Source organism: Chiloscyllium plagiosum, chromosome 9, assembly GCF_004010195.1.
Source record: "Chiloscyllium plagiosum isolate BGI_BamShark_2017 chromosome 9, ASM401019v2, whole genome shotgun sequence".
NCBI lineage: Eukaryota > Metazoa > Chordata > Chondrichthyes > Orectolobiformes > Hemiscylliidae > Chiloscyllium > Chiloscyllium plagiosum.
Genome location: NC_057718.1, coordinates 31,647,571 through 31,668,617, shown reverse-complemented (window position 1 = coordinate 31,668,617; position 21,047 = coordinate 31,647,571). Strand labels below are relative to the sequence as shown.

At 39.4% G+C, this 21,047-nt stretch overlaps 1 protein-coding gene across 1 annotated transcript in view; it reads left to right on the top strand.

Moving 5' to 3' along the window:
- The window catches only part of srbd1 (S1 RNA binding domain 1), a 269,810-nt gene extending 262,333 nt beyond the window's left edge, over positions 1–7,477 (top strand). Inside the window, exon 21 of the mRNA XM_043695659.1 lies at positions 6,163–7,477. Within this exon, the coding sequence (XP_043551594.1) occupies positions 6,163–6,452 (290 nt within the window). The 3' untranslated portion in view covers positions 6,453–7,477. The remainder of the gene's footprint in view (positions 1–6,162) is intronic.
- Positions 7,478–21,047: the final 13,570 nt, after the last annotated feature.

The window sequence follows — 21,047 nt, the reverse complement described above, 5'->3', positions numbered from 1 at the left end:
CCCTCTCTCCCTCCCTCTCTCCCTCTCTCTCTCCCTCTCTCTCTCCCTCTCTCTCTCTGTCTTTCACTCATAAAGATAGCCGCACACATACATGCAAGCACACATTCCCGGCCAAATCCCCAAGACCCCTGACAGGCCATGGGTAAAATAGTGGTAGGGGTGACATGAGGCATTTATTTTTTGTTTTATTGGCCACTTGAAGGCCTCAACCAGCCTTATGGTGAGAGCTCTACCACTCTCCATAAGGCCAGCAGGAAGTCCTAGTGCTGCATTTTGCAATACACCCCCACCCTTCAAGCCTTCCAGCAAACTCTGCCCAGAGAGAGAGAGTGTAGTTAATTTAATAGAATCATAGAATTTTACAGCACCAAGAAAAGAGCAACCAATCTGTCTCACTCCTTATTCGATCGACATTTCTCTTCCTTTAAGTAATTATTGAACCTGTTTCCTCCACTCCCTCAGTCAATGCAATCCAGATCATCATAACCCTCTGGATTTTAAAATCCAACGGTTCCTTCACTGCCTGTCTACCTATCAAATTTGTAATCATTTTTAATCCGTTAGAAACAGCACAGTACCTTTTTCTGGTCTCGAAAGATGTTTTAAACCCTCTAATCCTTGGTACAATTGGAATAAATCTCTTCTGTATCTTTTCCAAGGCGTCATGCCTTTTCTATAGTATGGAATCTAGAATTCGACATGATAGTCTAGCTGAGTGAATTATAAATGCATCAAAACTTTCATGCTTCTCTACTCTAAGTCTGGGTTCATATCACTATGGATCTCATATGCCTTTTCAGCACATTTATCAACTTCTTATGTCTCTTTCAAAGATAATGTGTACTAACACCCAAGATCATGTGTTACCGTACCTCTTTTAATGTACCCTTTCGTGCATGGTAAATGCCTCCACTGTTTTTCTTTCCAAATTCATTTCACAAAAGTCGATCTTCTTCATTATCTGCTACATTTCAAGTTTCTTGTAATCTGGACACTTTGCAAAAGTCCTGCCAAATCCAGGTCAGTAATATATATCAAAAGGAGCAATGGTCCTAATATAATGGTCCCAGGGAATACCACTGTGTAATTCCCTCCAATCTGAAAACAACCATTCATTATTAGTCTCTACTTTTAGTCTCTGAGCCAATTTCATGCTGTCACTACCCCTTAATCCTCGAGATTCAAATTTTTCTGGCAAGTTTATTAAATTTCTTTTGAGGATCTTCCCTAAGCTGATAGGGTAAACTGCTAAATATTTGGCTAATAGGGATTTGTCAGTGGTAGAACAGATAAACTGCTGTGTCAGTCTTTATAAAACAATTATTTGGGGGGAGATGTTGACGTTATGGAACTGTCACTGGATGAGTAATTCAGAGACCCAGGAAAATGTTTGACAGACACTGGTTGAGTTCAGTTAAATTAACAAATGGGACTGAAAAGCTAATTTGAGTAATGGTGAGCATGAAACTATCATGGATTATCATAAAAGCCTACCTGTTTCAATAATGTCCTGTAGATAAAGGAAATCTGCTATCCACATCCGGACTGGCCTATATGTGACTTCAGATACTAAGTAAATTGGATGACTTCTAACTGCCCTCTGAAATAGTCTAGCAAGCTATTCAGTTCAAGGACAATTAGGGATTAGCAACAAATGTCTGCCTTGCTCACAATGCTCACATCCCGTCAAATAATTTTTTTCAAAGCGCAGAAAAACATTCATGGCAACATGCAAAGATGTGGGTTTAAGCATCATTTCTCAACCTATTCATGAGAATATATGTTAATAGGCATGTGTAGAAGTTCCTGACACTCACTTCCCCCCTCCTGCATTGCAGAAAAGCCCTCCCTAGTACTGCCTCAATCTGTGTTCTCATAACTGTTACGACATGGGGTAAACCCTCCTGCTTAATGTAAACCAGCAACACAGAAAAGGTTTATCCTGTGCAGTAATCTGTGAAAATTAGAGTGGCCAAGTACTATTTAAAGTAAAAAGAACTTTATTTCTTAAAGTTTACCAGAGAGTAATTAACTAACAGCTATTTACAACTCCTTCCTCTAATCTATCTTTTACTTTCCCATCTATAATACTAGTTCAATAAAACCCCCAAGTAAGATTTGCCAAAAATTCAAATTTCAAAACCAGGCAATTATTGAATCTTCCCTTTGTATCTTCCTGTGTAAGTTTTCTTCTTGAGGATTTCTGTTTCCCAGATCGTTGACAGATAAGGTACCTTTAAGAGAGCTGTGTTTTGGGCAGTCTGTACATGTGGGTGGCTTGGCAGTTCTCCCCCAGCTGTTCAATTTTTCCTGGTCTTATACACCAAAGTTTCGGGTCGTTTTAATGGTGTTACTGTTGTCAAAATACTAAATTCAAACTTGATTGGAGCTTGGTATTTTGGGGCATAATTTAAACTGATTGGCTGAATCTGATTTTTTTTTTGTTGTCTCCAGGCAGCCCAGCTAATCTAGCTGTTCGACCAAATATTACATTGTTACCTTAAACAGAAAAATTGGTGCTGTATCGGGTAGTTTTGCTAGCTTTTAACTCTTAAAGATACAGTATCCCTTACACCTTCATAATATTACATAAGAACATAAGAAATAGGAGCAGGAGTCGGCCATCAGGCCTATTGAGCCTGCTCTGCCATTCAATAAGATCATTTCATGGACTCCGCTCCATGTACCCGCCCACTATTACCCATACTTCCTTCAATGTTCAAACATCTATCTGTGCTTTAAGAACATTCATCAAGGTAGCCTCAACTGCTTCACTGGGCAGGGAATTCCACACATTCACAACCCTTTGGGTGAAGAAGTTCCTCCTCATATCAGTCCTAAATCTGCTCCCCCTTATTTTGAGGCTATGCCTCCTAGCTCTAGTTTCAACTGCCAGTGTGAAACAACCTCCCTGCTTCTATTTTATTTATTCTGTTCATAATTGTATATAAACATTGAGCCAAAATATCAATTGTTTCTCTGACTGCAGAAGCTACCTGACTTGTGTTTTCTGTTTTTATCTCCACTTCATTTTTGCTGTTAGTTAGTTCTGTTCCAGAAATTACAAACTAACATATCTTTTAAGAAAGATTATTGAGATATAATTGCATTCTGGTCTGGTTCTAATACCACAGATCTACCAGCACAATACTTCTGTGATTTACTTGTTTGTGGTTTTCAGAAAACAATAAAAAGTTCCGAAAAAGTATATCAAAATGTCAGATAATTGCCATGTTTCTCATCACATAATCTTTTTGTCACAGAAATTCAAAACACTTCAGTACAATCTTAAAATCAGTTATAATTTTGCTTAGAGTATATCGGTTCTGGATATAGATGGCATCTGTAAAAATAAGCCAATTTATTTTGTGATCAGTACTGTTATGTTTTCTGATCATTATGTTAATGCCATTCACACATGCAATTAAGGACTTTGTACCACATTTGCTTTCTTCTGTGAGATTTGTTTTCACACTTCACCTTCTCAAGATGGTTATTTCTAAAAGGCAGACATGTAGTAGGCTGAAATACTCAACAGAACAACAACGAGCAGGTTACTCAGCTTTTCACACAATCTGCCAGATCTGTTATGCGCACAGAAGTATTTGTGGTTGTTAGATTAGTGGAATCAGAAACAGATGACTGGTTCTGGAGTGGATATTAACAGAAAACGATTGTTACTTCATTTCTCCTCACTTTTTATTATTTCGCTAATTCTTTTCCTTGCCAAATAGCTATAATTATACTTGAGTGCTCGTAAGTAGACTGAAGAATAAAGTTGTGATACTGAGAGATTTAACAGAAGGTGCGTGCTAAGCCGGAACTAAATGATATATACAAATTAGTTGTTTAAAAAATGTAGAAAGACATTAAAAAGAACCATGATTGACAGCATGAGGTGTCTACACCTCATGTCTGTACAAAAGTATTTCTAATACTTTTGTACATTTATTACCCTGCATTTATTAAGATTTGAGACTCATAATAGGTACGTTTGGGTAAGTAGTTCCAGTTCAATACTTCCACCTGTGGGGATGCAGTTTAGAAATAATTCAGGATTTCCCATACTACCTCAACTTGCTAAGCAATAAACTGAATGGCACAGTTCCAGAAACTTCCAGGTTGTGAAGGGTACCAATCTACCTTCAGGGTATTGAATCTAAACCGTTCAAGAATTTTATCACGAGGAGAACTCAGTGGCAGTGACAAACTGTGCATTTTTGGAAACTCTTATCTGTCTTCTATTTACTTGCTTGGCCAGTGAAGATAACTAAACATCTTCCTGTACCAAGTGATCTTTCATACAGTTAGAATTGGCATTTACTACTTGGGTCTCCTCCTTACATTGTTAGTGAGCTGCTTTCCTTGAGCCCTCCTTCCAGTGCCTAACAGCATTACCGCATCAGGTTTACAAACTGGAAGCTTTGTGCCCTACGGTTCATCTCAGTGGCAGCACATCTACCTCTGAGTAAGTTGGTCATAGGTTGATCATAACCAGAAGAACATGGCAGCAGTGAGTAGGCCATTTGGCCCTTCAAGCCTGCACCACTCAACAAGATCATGGCTGAGCTGGTTGTGGTCTGAGGTCCACTTCCCTGTCTGAACCCTCTTAAATATTGGCTCCTTATCATTCAAACTTTTTCAATAAGTTTCCACACTTTAACAACCCTTAAAGAAAAATAATTCTCCTTATCTCTGCTTAAAAGAGATACCTCTAAAGTCCCCTCCAAATGATGTCTGTTTCAATAAGATCACCTCTCATTCTTCTAAACTACAAAGGAACTTAACCTGTTCAACCTTTCTAGTAAGATCCTAGGAGTGAGTTGAGTGAACCTTCTCTAAACTTAGAACATAGAACAAAGAAAAGTACAGCACAGAACAGGCCCTTCAGCCTACAATGTTGTGCTGAGGATTAATCCTAAAGTAAAATAAAATAACCTTACCTACACACCCCTCAGTTCACTGCTGTCCATGTGTATGTCCAGCAGGCACTTAAATGTCCCCAATGACTCTGCTTCCACCACTACCGCTGGCAATGCATTCCATGCATTCACAAGTTTCTGCATAAAGAACCAACCTTTGACGTCTCCTCTATACCTTCCTCTTAATATCTTCAAACTATGACCCCTCGTGCCAGTCAATCCTGCCTTGGGGAAAAGTCTCTGGCTATTGACTCTATCCGTGCCAGTCATTACCTTGTATACCTCAATCAGGTCACCTCTCTTCCTCCTTCTCTCCAGAGAGAAAAGTCCAAGCTTAGTCAACCTCTCTTCAAAAGACAAGCCCTCCAGTCCAGGCAGCATTTTGATAAACCTTCTTTGCACCCTCTCCAAAGCCTCTGTATCTTTCCTATACTAGGGTGCCCAGAACTGGACACAATATTCCAAGTGTGGTCTCACCAGGGACTTGTGGAGCTGTAGCAAGACCTCGCAGCTCTTAAACTTGATCCCCCTGTTACTGAAAGCCACAACACCACATGCTTTCTTAACAACCCTTCTTCTGAACTTCTTCTGAAAGGGATAATCTCTTTTTCAAATAAGCAAGCCAAAACTATACAGTACTCCAGATGTGGTCTCACCACTGACCTACATAGCTGAAGTAAAATTTCCCAATTCTTATTTTCCATTCCCATTGCAATAAGCAACATATATGAACATATATTTGGTACTTATATATACACTGCTTCTTTATTTATTTACTGCAAGGAATAACTGTCATTTTAGCCAACAAGATAAATGAACAGAATTCACAACTAATTAATTGGCATAGTCATTACTCTTGACTCTGGCTAAGCAGATATTCCATTAGCAAAAGCACGTCGCCCCTGAAAATCTAGATTTACTCTAACATAATCTCAATGCATCAATCCTCAGAACTATATAAAATATGTTTGATTATTTTATCTTTTTTATATCTCTAGAATTTTAAAATATTTGCTGGTCATATTAGAGTCATTGAGTATTATGAAGTGACTTAGAAATTTAAAGAAATTTTGTTACCACAATAAGCTGCCTAAACAAGACAAGGTCAAGGGAATAATTGAATAAAAAGAATTCCATTTGAACAATCCACTATTTGATCTTAGTTTCAAAATGTTGTCATTTTCTTTGTCCTGCAAGAATTGAATTTTCATCTAATCTGCCTTATTTTGTGTCTGTGCAGGATTTGAGCAGCAGGATTTTAAAAGGAACATTGTTTCTCTTAATGACTTGAGAACTGGAACTGTTTTAACTGGAAGAGTGGAAAATGCTACTCTCTTTGGTGTCTTTGTTGACATTGGTGTTGGTCGATCTGGTCTGATCCCGATTCGGTACATTACAGCAGACAAGCTGCCCGCGACTACAAGACGTCGAAGTCTAGGTCTTGGACCGGGTGAAAGGGTGGAAGTTAAAGTGCTAGAGATTGACCACACAAGAAATCGTATTTCATTGGATCTTATTCGAGTTTTGTAAACAGATCAAATTTCTTTAGTCAAATTCTTAGATTTTTCATTTTTTCCCACCTTGGATTGGTAGAATTCACTGCTGTTCCCTCTGATGAACCTTAGCTTCTCAGCCCCTTTGTCATGTTGTCACTAATGCTGCAGTGCACAGCATCATCTCATAATATTTAAAGGACCTTTTTTTTGTTTATCACGTACATGTTGAAAATTTAAAAATTGATATGAGAAAATGTATTATTTGCAGCATGAATAGCCACCCAAATTTGTGCATGGACACAGCTTTACTGACCAGTTTGTGTATTTGAGAGTATAAGGCTTCAGCAGTATTTAATTCAGTTACCCTAAGATTACACAACTAGTTCTCATCATGTCTGTAATCTGTCCATGTACAAGTGTTTATTGCTTAAAAACTTAACAACATCATTACCACTCATGTCTGTGGATCTGATCAAAGAGACTGAATTTACGCAACAGGCTGCATTGTCAGAATAGTACCACTAGAATTTGATATATTTCACAAACACTGTACAAAAATCATCCAAATTTTAAAAGTTTCCCTTGATGTCAGCCTTCAGTTTTAATTCAGATAACCGCAGTTACTGTTTCAAGTAGTCACAAATAAAACCAAATTGGATGGTTTTAAGAAATGGTCTTTCCTTCAACATCCTAGTTTTAGTTGATTAATTCTTTTCATAACTGTTTTTGACATACCCAGGCTTAGCTGCAAAAAAGAAGCGTATGTTGTAAATGAACAGCCCCATAAGGGCTAATGTTCAGAATAGTCTTTCTTATTTACATGCTTTACTGAATTAGTGCCTTTTTTTTAGACAGTCTGTATAGCTATTTCTATAGCATATTGCTGTTCCTTGCCCCTTCCTTTAGTTGATGAGAAATTCACTTGTGTAAAGATTCACGAACAAAACTGATTTATTTTGATGGTCAGGCGTGTATTGTTTGAATCGTGTTTTGAATATGCTTCCATCAGACCAATTTGGATCAATGATTTTGTGGACATTAAACGCCTCTGATTTTTGATCATGATTGTGTTTATTCCAGCACCTGGATGACCACCACCTCAGGTTTGGGGTGTTGTAACACAGTGCTCTGGGTTCAAGTCCTACCTCACCCAGAGATGTGATATCCCACATTTCAAATGGGTTGATATAAAAAAAACTATTTTTCTGATTGAAATAAATAATTAGACGCCTTGAATCTGATTTTTGGGTTAAAATTGTGTCTTATATCTGGGAATTTATGCGAAAGATTATCTACCATCCCTTCTTCAAAAAAGCATTGCTTTAATGTTCAGATTCAATCTTCTGTGGAGTTAGATGCTGTAGAGCACCTGACAACACTGATATGGACTATATTGCATTGTTGTATCTTATCTGTTGTAACACCGGGATAAAACGTAGAATCATACAAGATAGAAGAAGCCCTTCAGCCATCGAGTCTGTACCAACTACTCTTAAATCTACACAAGCCGTACTTACAAGCACTTGGCCTATCCAAATATTTTTTGAAAAATCGTGAGGTTTTCTTTGCCTTAGCTACCCTTCCAAGCTGTGCATCATCCTCTGGGTGAAAAGATTTCCTCAAACCCTGTCTAAATTTCTGCCTTTCAGCTCAAACTTATGGCCCATTGTTGTTAACCCTTCAGAAAGAGTAACAGCTGCTTTCTACTCACCCTGCCCATGTCCCACATAATCATCTTCATCTCAATCAGGTCTCCCCCTCAGCATTCTCTGTTCTTAAAAAAAAAAAGTCCAGGTTTATCCAGGCTCTCTCTGTAGCTAAAATGCTCCATCCCAGACAACATCCTGGTGAAACTTCTCTGCAACCCCTCCAGTGCAGTCACATCTCTTCTGTGCTTCCTAGTGTCCTGCCATTCATTAACGGCTAGGATAAATAGATAAGGTCTTTTCCCTAGGTGGGGGAGTCCAGAACTAGAGGGCATAGGTTGAGGGTGAGTGGGGAAAGATAAAGGGACTTAAGGGACAATTTCTTCACACAGAGGGTCGTGCATGTATGGAATGAGCTGCCAGAGGCAATGGTAGAGGCTGGTACGGTTACAACATTTAAAGACCATCTGGATGGGTATATGAATAGGAAGAGTTTAGAGGGATATGGGCCAAATGCTGGCAAATGGGACTAGATTAGGTTAGAATATCTCGTCGGTATGGATGAGTTGGACCCACTGGTCTGTTTCCATGTTGTACATCGCTATGACTCTTAAGGACCCCCTTGTCTCATTCTCATACCTCATTCTCCTTTTATTAAGCCCTGTTAAGAATCAATATGCAAGGATTGTCTTGACACTATTGATAAAGTAAGTACTTTGCACAATAGATCCTTTGATAAAACTTTACTGAATGGAATTGACTTCTTAGGGCAAATGATTTAATTTATTTATAAAAGATAACAGACTTCTGTAGTATAACAGAATGATAGAGTTAGTGGTCCTGCAGCAGACAGACCAGGGAGATAATGTACAAGTCTCCGGAGTTATCTATCTCACCAACTGGTTTTCCATTTTGACAAAGTTTCTCTGAGGAATGCAACCAAAGTCAAGTCCATGGGACCACCAGTGAATCATGCTGCACAGAAAGGGAGCAAGAAGAGTTGAACAATAGTGTTAGGAGATTCAATAGTTAAGGTAACAGTCAGGTGTGACTGTGACTGTCAGTGTGACTTCAGCATGCTGAGTTGTCTCCCTGATGACTGGTCAAGGGTGTCACTGAGTCACTGGATGACTGGTTAAAAATATTTCCAGCTCAGCCTTGAAGACATTTAATAGCCCAGTCTCAACAGCCCTCTGGATTAAACAATTCCACAGATTCACGATGCTTGAGAGAGGAAATTGCTCCTCATGTCTCTTTTACGTGTGTGACCCCTTATTCAGAGATTATGCCTTCTGATCCTGGACTCTCCCGAGAGGGAAAACAACTTCTCTGCATCTATCCTGTCAAGTCCCCTAAGAATCTTGTATGTTTCAATAATGTCGCCCTCATTCTTCTATAATCCAATGAATACAGGCCCAACCGACTCAAATTCTCAGAAGAGAGTCCCTTCCTGCCTGATAAAGCCTGTCTGCTCTGCCAGCATATACGGACGGTCTGGAGTCATATGTAGGCCAAACCAGGTGAGGATGCTTAATTTTCTTCCATAAAGGACATTAGTGTACTAAATGTACTAGCTTCTTATTCTGGATTTTTCATTGAATTAAAAATTTCACCATCTGTATGATTTGAATTGATGTCCTCAGATCATTAGCTTTGGGTTTTGAAAACATCTAGTGACAATGCCACTATTATATATTACATTTGAGCAAGACTGGAATCGATATCCCTCAAGGAGATTTTTTAGTGCTGTTGAGTAGGTTACAAGCAGTTTGAAAGGAGGGTTGGAGCTTCACATGGAATTGAGATTGGAGGAAAACAAAGCTGGTAATGGTCAAAAGACAAGTAAGATGTAAAATTGAAGAGCAACTGAAACAAAGGCGAGCATCAAATTTGATCAAAATCCAAAAAAATGTTAAAAAGGCACAACTCAAGTCTAAGAATCTGAATGAATACAGAATTTGAAATATTGATAGCACAAATAGAAATAAACCAGTATGAGTTAATTATTATGGGGACATGACTGAGAGATGACAAAGGCTGGGAACTGAAAAATCAAGGATATTTGACATATAGGAAGGACCGGCAGAAAGGCAAAAGTGATATTCTTAACAAAAGATGAAAGTACAACATAATAAAGAGGTGTGTGTGGGATGGGGGTGGGGGGGGGGTGGTTCTTGGATCAGAAGAATCTGTTTGGATGGGGCGACACAGCAAGGTACAGAAAACATTGGTAGGAGTTGTTTACTGGACACCAAAGAGCAGTAGTAATTTTGGAGACCGTATAAATCAGGAAGTGAGGGGTGCATATAACAAGGGTCATACAATAATCACGAGATAAACCTAATTAATATTATTTTGAAGGACAAATTCCTATTATGAGTTTTTGTAAAATGAATCTTTCTAAAAAGAAAACCCTGGGAGAAGAATTTTATATTTGAAAGCGATGTAGCTCAATCCAAAATTATGGTCTTATACCTTTGTAATTTCCTTTGTTTAAAAATAAGGAATGAATCGGCAGTAGTAAATTGGGAAGTGACATAAAAAGGCCCAAGGGATATGTACATCCATACAGAGACAATGGGTGTGTTAGTGAGCACATTCTAAGATGCTACAGATCAGATACCACTTCTTCCAGATTTAATGGTAACCAATTTAACTCCACTATTTAAGAAAGAAAATGGAAAAAATGAGAAACTGCAGGAGAGGCGATGATGTAGCAGTATTATTGCTGGATGTGTAATCCAGAGACCCAACAAATCTGGGAATAATGTCTGAAACCCACCATTGCAGATTGTGATACTTAATTCCAGATTTTTAAAAAATTCAATTAAATGATGACCTTTCAACCATTTTCAGTTGTTATTTTAAAAAAGCATTTGATTCACCAATGTCCTTTAGGATAGGAAAACTGCCATCCTTACTTGATCTGGTCTGTGTTATGGACCAGGCCATAATCCCTTCTCGTATATCATGGAAATAGTCTCGACCTTACACTTAACTTTTATCTTATTTAAAGGCAAGGTGCAGTGTTCTGAATGTAATTTGATTCGTCACACTACTTGACTTTAAGCAAAATGTACATTATTCTTGCACAAAGTTAAACTACAAACAAAAGAAAGACAAATTGGGATAGCTTTATTGGAAAACTTAACACTGTTAGATTATTTACTCACTAAACAGCAACTTTCCCAATATAATAACATCCTATAAACACACCCTTGGCAAAGGCAAATTCAGTAAAACAGATTGTCCCACATGCAATGTTTCCCCAGTCCGGGAGAAAAGGACACCAAGAGAAAATTTAGACAGAGAGAGAGAACTCTAGCTTTTTGCAGTGGCAGAGAAGGATGAAACAGCTTGCAGAGCCAACTTCAAAACCCCAACCACAAGCTAAGTTGAAATCCTGGTTCTGTGGGAGTAGCATATTCTCTGCATTAAAACAAGGGATCAATCCTGGTTTAAATAGAGTGCAAGAAAGCAAGTCCGGAGGAGCAGCAGCAGGTATATCTGAAAATGAATTGTCACCTGAATGCAATTACAACAGAGTGTAAGTATGTGCCAAACAATATAAGCAGCAAGGGTTAAGCAATTCCACAACCAATGGATCGAATCAGATCAAAGATCTACAGAATCCCCACATTTAGTTTTGATGATGAGAACAATTCAACAACTCACTGGGAGGAGGAGCCTCCAATGATACCCTATCCTCAATGATGGGAAGCTCAACAGATAAGTGCAAAAGATAGAAATGGAATATTTGCAGCAATCTTTAGCCAGAAATGTTGAGTGGATGATGCATTGTGACTTCCTCCAAAGGTCCCAGCATCACAGAAGCCAGTCTTAAGCTAATGATATCAAGATCAAGCTAAAGGCACTAGATGAGCAAAGGCTATGGCCCCTGTCAAAATCTGGCAACAGTAATGAAGACATCTGCTTCAGAACTTACCACACCTCTAGCTAAGCTGTTCCAATAGTTAAAAAATTGGCATCTACCCAACAATGCGGAAAATTGCCTAGGTATTGTTGTGCTGCCATAGTCTTACCAGACCATAGGGGCTGCTCTTTCATTAAGGAGAGAATAGACTGGTGGTGATTTAACCTGAAGGCCACCAGACTTAAGGTGAGGGAAAAGGTTGAGAAGGAGAGTTCTTAGTGGTAACCTCAAACCGGTGTTGGGAATTGAACACATGCTGTTGGCATCACACTGCTCTGTAAACCAACAATCCAGCCAATTGAGTCCAGGTATATCCCATACATAAAAAGCAAGACAAATCAAAACCAGCTAATATCCAGCATCAGTCTAGAGTCATAGAGATGTACAGCATGGAAACAGATCCTTCGGTCCAACCTGTCCATGCTGACCAGATAATCCCCAACCCAATCTAGTCCCACCTGCCAGCACCTGGCCCATATCCCTCCAAACTCTTCCTAGTCATATACCCATCCTGATGCCTTTTAAATGTTGCAATTGTACCAGCCTCCACCACTTCCTCTGGCAGCTCATTCCATACACGTACCACCCTCTGCATGGAAAAGTTGCCCCTAAGATGTCTTTTATATCATTCCCCTCACCCTAAACCTATGCCCTCTAGTTCTGGATTCCCCGACCCCAGGGAAAAGACTTTGTCTATTTATCTTATCCATGCCCCTCATAATTTTGTAAACCTCTATAAGATCACCCCTCAGCCTCCGATTCTCCAGGGAAAACAGCCCCAGTCTGTTCAGCCTCTCCTTATAGCTCAAATCCTGCAACCCTGGTAACATCCTTGTAAATCTTTTCTGAACCCTTTCAAGTTTCACAACATCTTTCCGATAGGAAGGAGACCAGAATTGCATGCAATATTCCAACAGTGGCCTAACCAATGACCTGTACAGCCTCAACATGACCTCCCAACTCCTGTACTCAATACTCTGACCAATAAAGGAAAGCATACCAAATGCCTTCTTCACTATCCTATTGACTCCACTTTCAAGGAGCTATAAACCTGCACTCCAAGGTCTCTTTGTTCAGCAACACTCCCTAGGACCTTACCAATAAGTGTATAAGTCATGCTAAGATTTGCTTTCCCAAAATGCAGCACCTCACATTTATCTGAATTAAACTCCATCTGCCACTTCTTAGTCCATTGGCACATCTGATCAAGATCCTGTTGTAACCTGAGGTAACCTTCTTCACTGTTCATTACACCTCCAATTTTGGTGTCATCTGCAAACTTACTAACTGTACCTCTTATGCTCATATCCAAATGATTTAAGTAAATGACAAAATGTAGTGGACCCAGCACCGATCCTTGTGGCACTCCACTGGTCACAGGCATCCAGTGTGAAAAACAACCCTCCACCACCACCCTCTGTCTTCTACCTTTGAGCCAGTTCTGTATCCAAGTGGCTAGTTCTCCCTGTATTCCGTGAGATCTAACCTTGTTAACCAGTCTCCCATTGGGAACCTTGTTAAATGTCTTACTGAAGTCGATATAGATCACATCTACCGCTCTGCCCTCATCAATCCTCTTTGTTACTTCTTCAAAAAACTCAATCATGTTTGTGAGACATGATTTCCCACGCACAAAGCCATGTTGACTATCTCTAATCAATCCTTGCCTTTCCAAATACATGTACATCTTACTCTCAAAGATTCCTTCCAACATCTTTTACTGTTGATCAACAATACTATCAAGCAGTTCCTTTTCAACAATAACCTGCTCACTGATGTTCTGGGTTCTGCTGAATTCATTCAGCTCCTGACTATATTACAGATTTGGTTCAATAGATATTAAGAATTGAATTCCAGAGGTGAGATGGACATTAACTGGCCTAGCCATCAAGGCCTTGTTTGACTGAGTGTGACATTAAGGAGCCTTAGCAAAAATGGAATTGATAGCTATCGGGGGCAAGCTCTCCATTGGTTGGAGTCATACTTAGTAAATTGGAACATGGTTGTGGCTGTTGGAGGTCAGTCATCTCAGCTCCAGGACATTGCTGCAGGAATTCTTCAGGGTAGTGTCCTTGGCCTAATCATTGTTTAGCTTTGAAAATAACCTTCCCTCTGTCCTAAGGTTAGAATTGGGATGTTCACTGATGATTCAACAATGTCAGCATCATTTGCAACTTCTCAGGCGCTGATGCAGCCTGCAGCAAAATCTGGACAATATCCAGGACAATATACTGACTAATAACATTTGCACCACACTAATGGCAGGTAAAGGCCATGTCCTTCCCTCCCTCTTGACATTCCATGGCATTGTCATCACTGAATTCCCCATTAACAAATCCTGATGGTTACCATTGATCAGAAACTGAACTGAATTAGCCATGTAAATACTATGATTATGAGAGCAGGTCAGAAGCTAAGAATCCTAAAGTGAATAAGTCCCCTTCTGACTTGCCAAAGCCTACCCATCATCTACAGGGTGCAAGTCAGAAGTATGCTCAATTTACCCAGTTGATGGAGTACTCCCCATTTACCCCACAGGTTGAGTGCATCTCCAATAATATGCTTGACACCATACAGGATGAAGTAGCCTAAGTGAGTGTTTGTGTATGGGATTTCATTCACTACCTCCTCCACCAATGCACAGTAGCATCATTGTGTAACAAGATACACTGCAAATGTCCATCAAGGTCCTTTTCAGCTTCCAAACTCTCAACAATGTCCATCTAGAAGGACAAGGGTAGCAGAAACACAGAAATACCATCACCTGTCAGTTCCCATCCAGACTACTCACCATCCTGACTTAGAAAAATATCGCCTTTCCTTCAGTGCGTTTGGTTCAAAATCCTCGAACTTGCTAACAGTACTGTGGGTGAACCTGTACCAAATGGACACAGTGATTCAAGAAGATAACTCACCTATTCACTCTTAAAGGTAACTAGAAGCATTCAATAAATGATGGTTCAGACAGCGATGCTCTCATCCAATGAATGATAAAGAAAACTGTTAGTCAGCCACCAATAGGCAAAATGCTAGAATCTTTAAGGAATGTGATAACTGGACACAGAGATAATAGTAGAATTATGCAGAGTCAACATAGTTTACAAAAGGGAAATCATGTTTAACAAGCTTAGTTTTTTGGAGATATAATTAGCACAATAGATAAGGGGAAACAGTCTCAAAATAAAGGTTAGACAATTTAGGAGAAATGTCTTTACTCAAAGAATAGTGAATTGTTGGAATCCTCTTTAAGACATTGAGTATGTTCAAGATAGATCAACAGATTTTTTAGATATTAAAGACATCGAGTCATGAGGATGACGTAGGAAAATTGCATTGAGATAGAAGATTAGCCAAAATATAGTTGAAGGCACACGTCTACTCTAGATTTCTTTGTTCCTATCAAATAAGCAATTTGCTCAATTTTTACTAATGGGTACAATTTCTCTGTTCCTGTTTAGAATTAGACAGGACTTGCCCTTTTCAAAATTAAGTGAAAAAATGCTTTCTATTCAAAAATTTGAAAATAAATCCTATAGGGATCATTCTAGTAATTCGGGAAAATAGCAAGAAGAGATGAACTGATGATACAGATAGGAGGACTAGAGAATATTACCTCTGCTTTCTCCTTAAACAAGTTAATATTTCTGTACACCAGCAAAAACATTCAAACAAAAATGAGATGCCCGGGGCATGCAATTCATAAAGGGTTAAATTAGAGGGGTCAGAGTGGTTAATCTGTTTGATGAATCTTCTTTGAAGATTAATTATGACTCGAGCCCTAATCCAAGATGAAGGAAACAAAGCAGATGTGTCAAAGATGAAGGCTGTACCCACCTTAGCTTCAGAATCAAACAGGTTACTGCTGTTGCCAGACTGCCTCCTCTTCTGAAATGCATAATAATTATGGTTTATGAATTGCATACTCTTTCCCATTCTGAAGTACACACATCCTTACATACCTACTGTTACTGTTTATTAAAGGTAGTCTCATCACAAACCACTGGAGCAGGCACACATCCCACATGACAAATTTATCTTTCAACTCTAATTCTTCTATGATATGTTTGCAGAATTAAAGTTTTGTTTATAATGTTGATTACAAGTTGAATAGACCGCAATACTTTGTGGATTTCTAATTAATCTTCCTCAGTGTTGAGTCCTAGCTTTTCTTTTGATTCTCAATTTCTGTCCGAAGTGCATCATGTAAATGTTACTGGCAGAGCAATGCAGGGGTCTGGATTAATGCTCTCGGGACATGAGGCGAAATCACGTCATGGCAGCTTCAGGAATTTTAATTCAGCTAATGAATAAATCCAGAATGAAAAGCTATGTTTAGTAATCATGAGTTGAAACCTAAAGAATTGTCATAAGTTCTGATTCACAAATGTTCATTAGGGAGGGAAATCTGGCAAACTGACCTGGTCTGTCCTAGGAAGTCTCTAAGTTTCATCAAAAATTATAACAAGAAATTTCAATAACAGACCAACAGGTATTCATCTAAATACAGTAAATAACAAAGGTACATTGTCCATTTGTTTCTAGGTCCTCACTAATGTCTGGGACATACCAATGTCAAGCACCAGCCTGACACCATATACCTTACCCAGAAAGGTACCTCCACAGTCAAAGTTAAAAGCTCCTTCTAAAGACTCTATAGACTGGAACAGCTCCTATGGATGGAAGTTGGTTAATGTAAAAAAAGGAAATAGAGAGAAAAGAGGAAACTAGCCTGATACTGATAGTAGGAAAAATGTTACAGTCTATTGTAAAAGATTTAATAGCAGAGTACTTGAAAAACAGTAATAGGATTGGACAGAGTCTGCATGGATTTACGAAAGGGAAATCATGCTTGACAAATCTTTTGGAGTTTTTTTGAGGGTAGAACTAATAGAATTGACATGGGGGAGCCGCTGGATGTGGTTTATTTGGACTTTCAGAAGGCTTTCCATAAGGTCCCATAAGAGATTAACTAATGCACATAGGATTAAGTGTCATTAATGACATAGAGAACAAAGTAGCAGACAGGAAACAAAGAGTCGCATTAAAAAGGTCTTATTTCGTGTGGCAGCCAGTGATTAGTGGAGTAGCACAGGAATCAGTGCTTGGAACCCAACTATTCATAATGTATATATGTAATGATTTTGACAAGTCAACTAAACATAATATCTCCAAGTTTGCAGATGACACAAAGCTGGGTAGGAGGTTGAACGTCGTGGGGGATAAAGAGATGCTTCAGTGTGACTTAAACAAATTGCACGAGTTGGCAAATCTGTGACAGATGAAGGATAATGTGGATAAATAAGAGGTTATCAACTTTGGTAGCAAAAAAGGGGGGGGGGCAGATTATTATCTGAATGGTGAGAGATTGGGAAAAGGAAAGTGCAATAAGACCTGAGTGTTTTATCATGATCATAGAATAGATCATAGAAACCCTACAGTGTGGAAGCAGACCATTCAGCCCATCGAGTCTACACTGACCCTCCGAAGAGCATCTCACCCTGACACCTAAAATGGATCAAAAGTTATGGGGTAAAAGCTGAAACAGTTGTTATGGACCAGATCAGACCACTCCAGATATATCAAGGAGATAGCCTGACCATAACGTTTACCTTAAAGGACAGTGTAAAATGTTGTGTTCCAGATGTAATTCAATTGTTCACACTACTTGGCTTTAAGTTAAACACATTTTATTCTCATACCCAGTTCAAACACAAATAAAAGGAAGAAGAATTTGAATAACTTAACACTATTCAAAAACTTAATAATAGATTATTTAGCTACTAAATAGTAATTGTTCCATTATAGTAACATCCGATAAACACAGCCTTGGCAAAGGCAAATTCAGTAAAATAAATTGTCCCACATGCAATGTTTCCCCAGTCCAGGAGAAAAGAACATCAAGAGAAAATTCAGGCAGACAAACGGAACTTAAGCTTATTGCTGTGGCAGAGAGATATACTGTGTATGGCTTACTCCTGCTCATATTTCTTATGTTCTTATAGCAGATTACCCAACCAACTTCAAAACCCCAACTGCTGAAAGTTAAGCTAAGCTAAAACCCAGATTCTATGGGAGCCTGACTCCAACTATTCATGCTGCTTCTACTGTTCTAACTTTATTTTTAAAAATGTCAGGGCCTCACAATTTGTTTACATTATTGGCTTGGCGGAGACAACTCCTCATCTCTAGTTCAGCACCTCGCTTCAAAAAAGAACATGAACTAAATGTACCTCTCAAAACCATGGTATCGTCACACAGAGGATTGAATTGGATGATCAGCCATGATTGGCGAACCTGGCTCAAAGGGTCAGTGGCCGACTCCTGCTCCTATTTTCTGTGTTTTGATGTTTCCTTTATCATCATCCTTGGACATCTGCTGTTCCACAGCAGGTTAGGCCCAGCAGAGGTGGTGGCATATTGGTATACAGTCAGAAGGGAATGGTCCAGGGAGTTCTCAACACTGACTGTAATAACCCACATGAATTTTGATGATTTGTGATCAAACATGGACAGGAAAATCTCTTGCTAGTTTCTGTATACTACCTTCCCTCAGCTGATGAATCAATGCTCCTCCATGCTGAACACTACTTGGAGGAAGCAATGAATGTACAGTAGCTAGGGCATGAAATCTATTGTTGGTAATGAATATTGAAGCCTGCCACCCAGAGTATCTCAGTAACACCAGTGCTGACCTGGCTAGCAATGCTGAAGGACATGTGTGTCGCACTGGCTCTGTAGCAGGTGATGGCCAAGTGGAAAATACCAACTTGGCCTCATTCTCAACAATCTGTCTTTTGCACATGCTTCTGTCCATGACAGTTTTGGTAGGAGTGACCACCACATAGTGTGCTAAGTAAGTCCTATCTTTGCACTGAGTATATCCTCCATTACATTGTGTGAATACTGCTGCCATATTAAATTGGATTGATTCAGAACAGCTTTAGCAGCTCTGTGAGCCATCATTACTCATAGAATTGGATTCAACCACAAACTGTAGCCTTGTGCCACAGCATAACTTTCATTCTACCATTACTCGAAAGCCTGGGGGGTCAAATCTCATTAGTTGAGCAGGAGTGCGAAATAAAAATGAATTGCTGGTGTGATGAAGCCACAATATTAGGCTATGGGCGTAATAAATGGTGGAAGCAGCACGTTCTAGGCAAAGCTAAGCAATCCCACAACCGACTTATCAGATCAAAAATCTGCAGTTTTGTCATGTATCTTGATGGATGACTAAACCAGAGGCAAAGCTCCACAAACACGCCCCCCCCCCCGCCCCCCCACACCCCCAATTCTTAATGATAGAGGAGCTCAGCATAACATTGCAGACAGAAAATGACTAAAACATTTGCAACCACCTTCAGCCAAAAATACCAAATGGTTGATCCACCTCAGCCTCTTCCTGAGATGCCCAGCATACACAGAAAATATACAGATAGGAGGCCATTCGACCCCCGCAAGCCTGCTCTGTCATTCAGTATGATTATTGAGCTCAGTACCCTATTTCCTGCCCTCCCTCCATGTCCTTGATCTCTTTAGTTACAAGACCTAATATCTACCACCATAATGTTTTGGCTTCAACCTCTTTCTGTGGTAATGAATTCCAGAGGCTCACCTCTCTCTGGGTGAAGAAATTTCTCCTCATCCCAGTCCTAAAAGGTTTTCCCCTTATCCTTAAGCTTTAACCCCTGGTTCAGGACTCTCCCACCTTTGGGAACATCCTTCCTGCATCTAACCTGTTTAGTCCTATTAGAATTTTATAGATTTTGTGCGATCCTCCGATCATTCTTCTAAGCTCTAAGGAATACAATCCTAACTGACTCAATCTCTTCTCATACATTAGTTTTGCCATCACAGGAATCGATATGGTAAACCTTCACTTCACTCTCTCCATACCAAGAGTACCCCTCCTCAGATAAGGAGACCAAAACTGGACAGAGTATTCCAGGTGTGACCTCACCAATGCCCTGTGTATTTGCAGCAAGACATCCTTTTTCTTGAACCCTAATCCTCCCACTATGAAGGCCAACATACAGAATGGCTTCTTTAGTGCCTTCTGCACCTGTAAGCTTACTCTCAGCAGATGGTACAAAACGAGACAGAAGTCTCATCGATTCTCTATGACTCTATACCCCTTTCTCAATTTACAGCCAGTCAAATAACAATCTGCCTTCCTATTTTTAAGCTAAAGTGGCTAACCTCACATTTATCCATATTATACTGCATTTGCCATTCATTTGCCCACTCATTCAGCCTGTCTAAATCACACTGTCATGTCTCTGCAACTTCCTCACAGCTCACCCTCCATCAACCTTTGTATCATCTGTAAATTTTGAGATATTACATTTAGCTGAGGATTCTAGATAATCCAAGATGGAAGACAGGAAAAATTTCTATCTGTAACAGGCTGCTCCTTTTTTGAGTTATTTTAGGTGTTGGAGGTGATTTCATCGAATTCCGGGAGCAGCAATTACTGTTTTATATGTTGTTGCATTGTTTTGGAACTTCAGAGGAAAAAAAAAGGTCAAAACAACAGCACTTTTAAAAGACAGAGGAACAGACAAAGGAAGCACATGGTGAGGTCAGTGCAGAAGAGAAAAAAAGAGGAAGAAACCCACACTGCTAACTGACACAGCAGTGAACCTCATAGAGTCATAGAGATGTACAGCACAGAAACAGACCCTTTGGTCCAACTCATCCATGCCAACCAGATATCCCAACCTAATCTGGTCCCACTTGCCAGCACCCAGCCCATATCCCTTCAACCCTTCCTATTCATATACCCATCTTTCTTGATTATATGTTTTATTGAGATATGTCTCTTGATTAAAATATAAGCCATACGTATTAATTTTAACCTGGAGCAGTGTTTTGTAGAGGGGTAAGACAGTGCTATTATCTGGGTCTGTAGATTGAAAGAAGCAGAAATGGTCTTTAGTAGAGTCATATACTCTTCTTGTCGGATGTGGGTGTTTAGGGAGTGTTTATCTGTTACTGAAGATTATATCTGCAATAAATGCGTTAGTTGCGAATCCTATCAGATCGAATG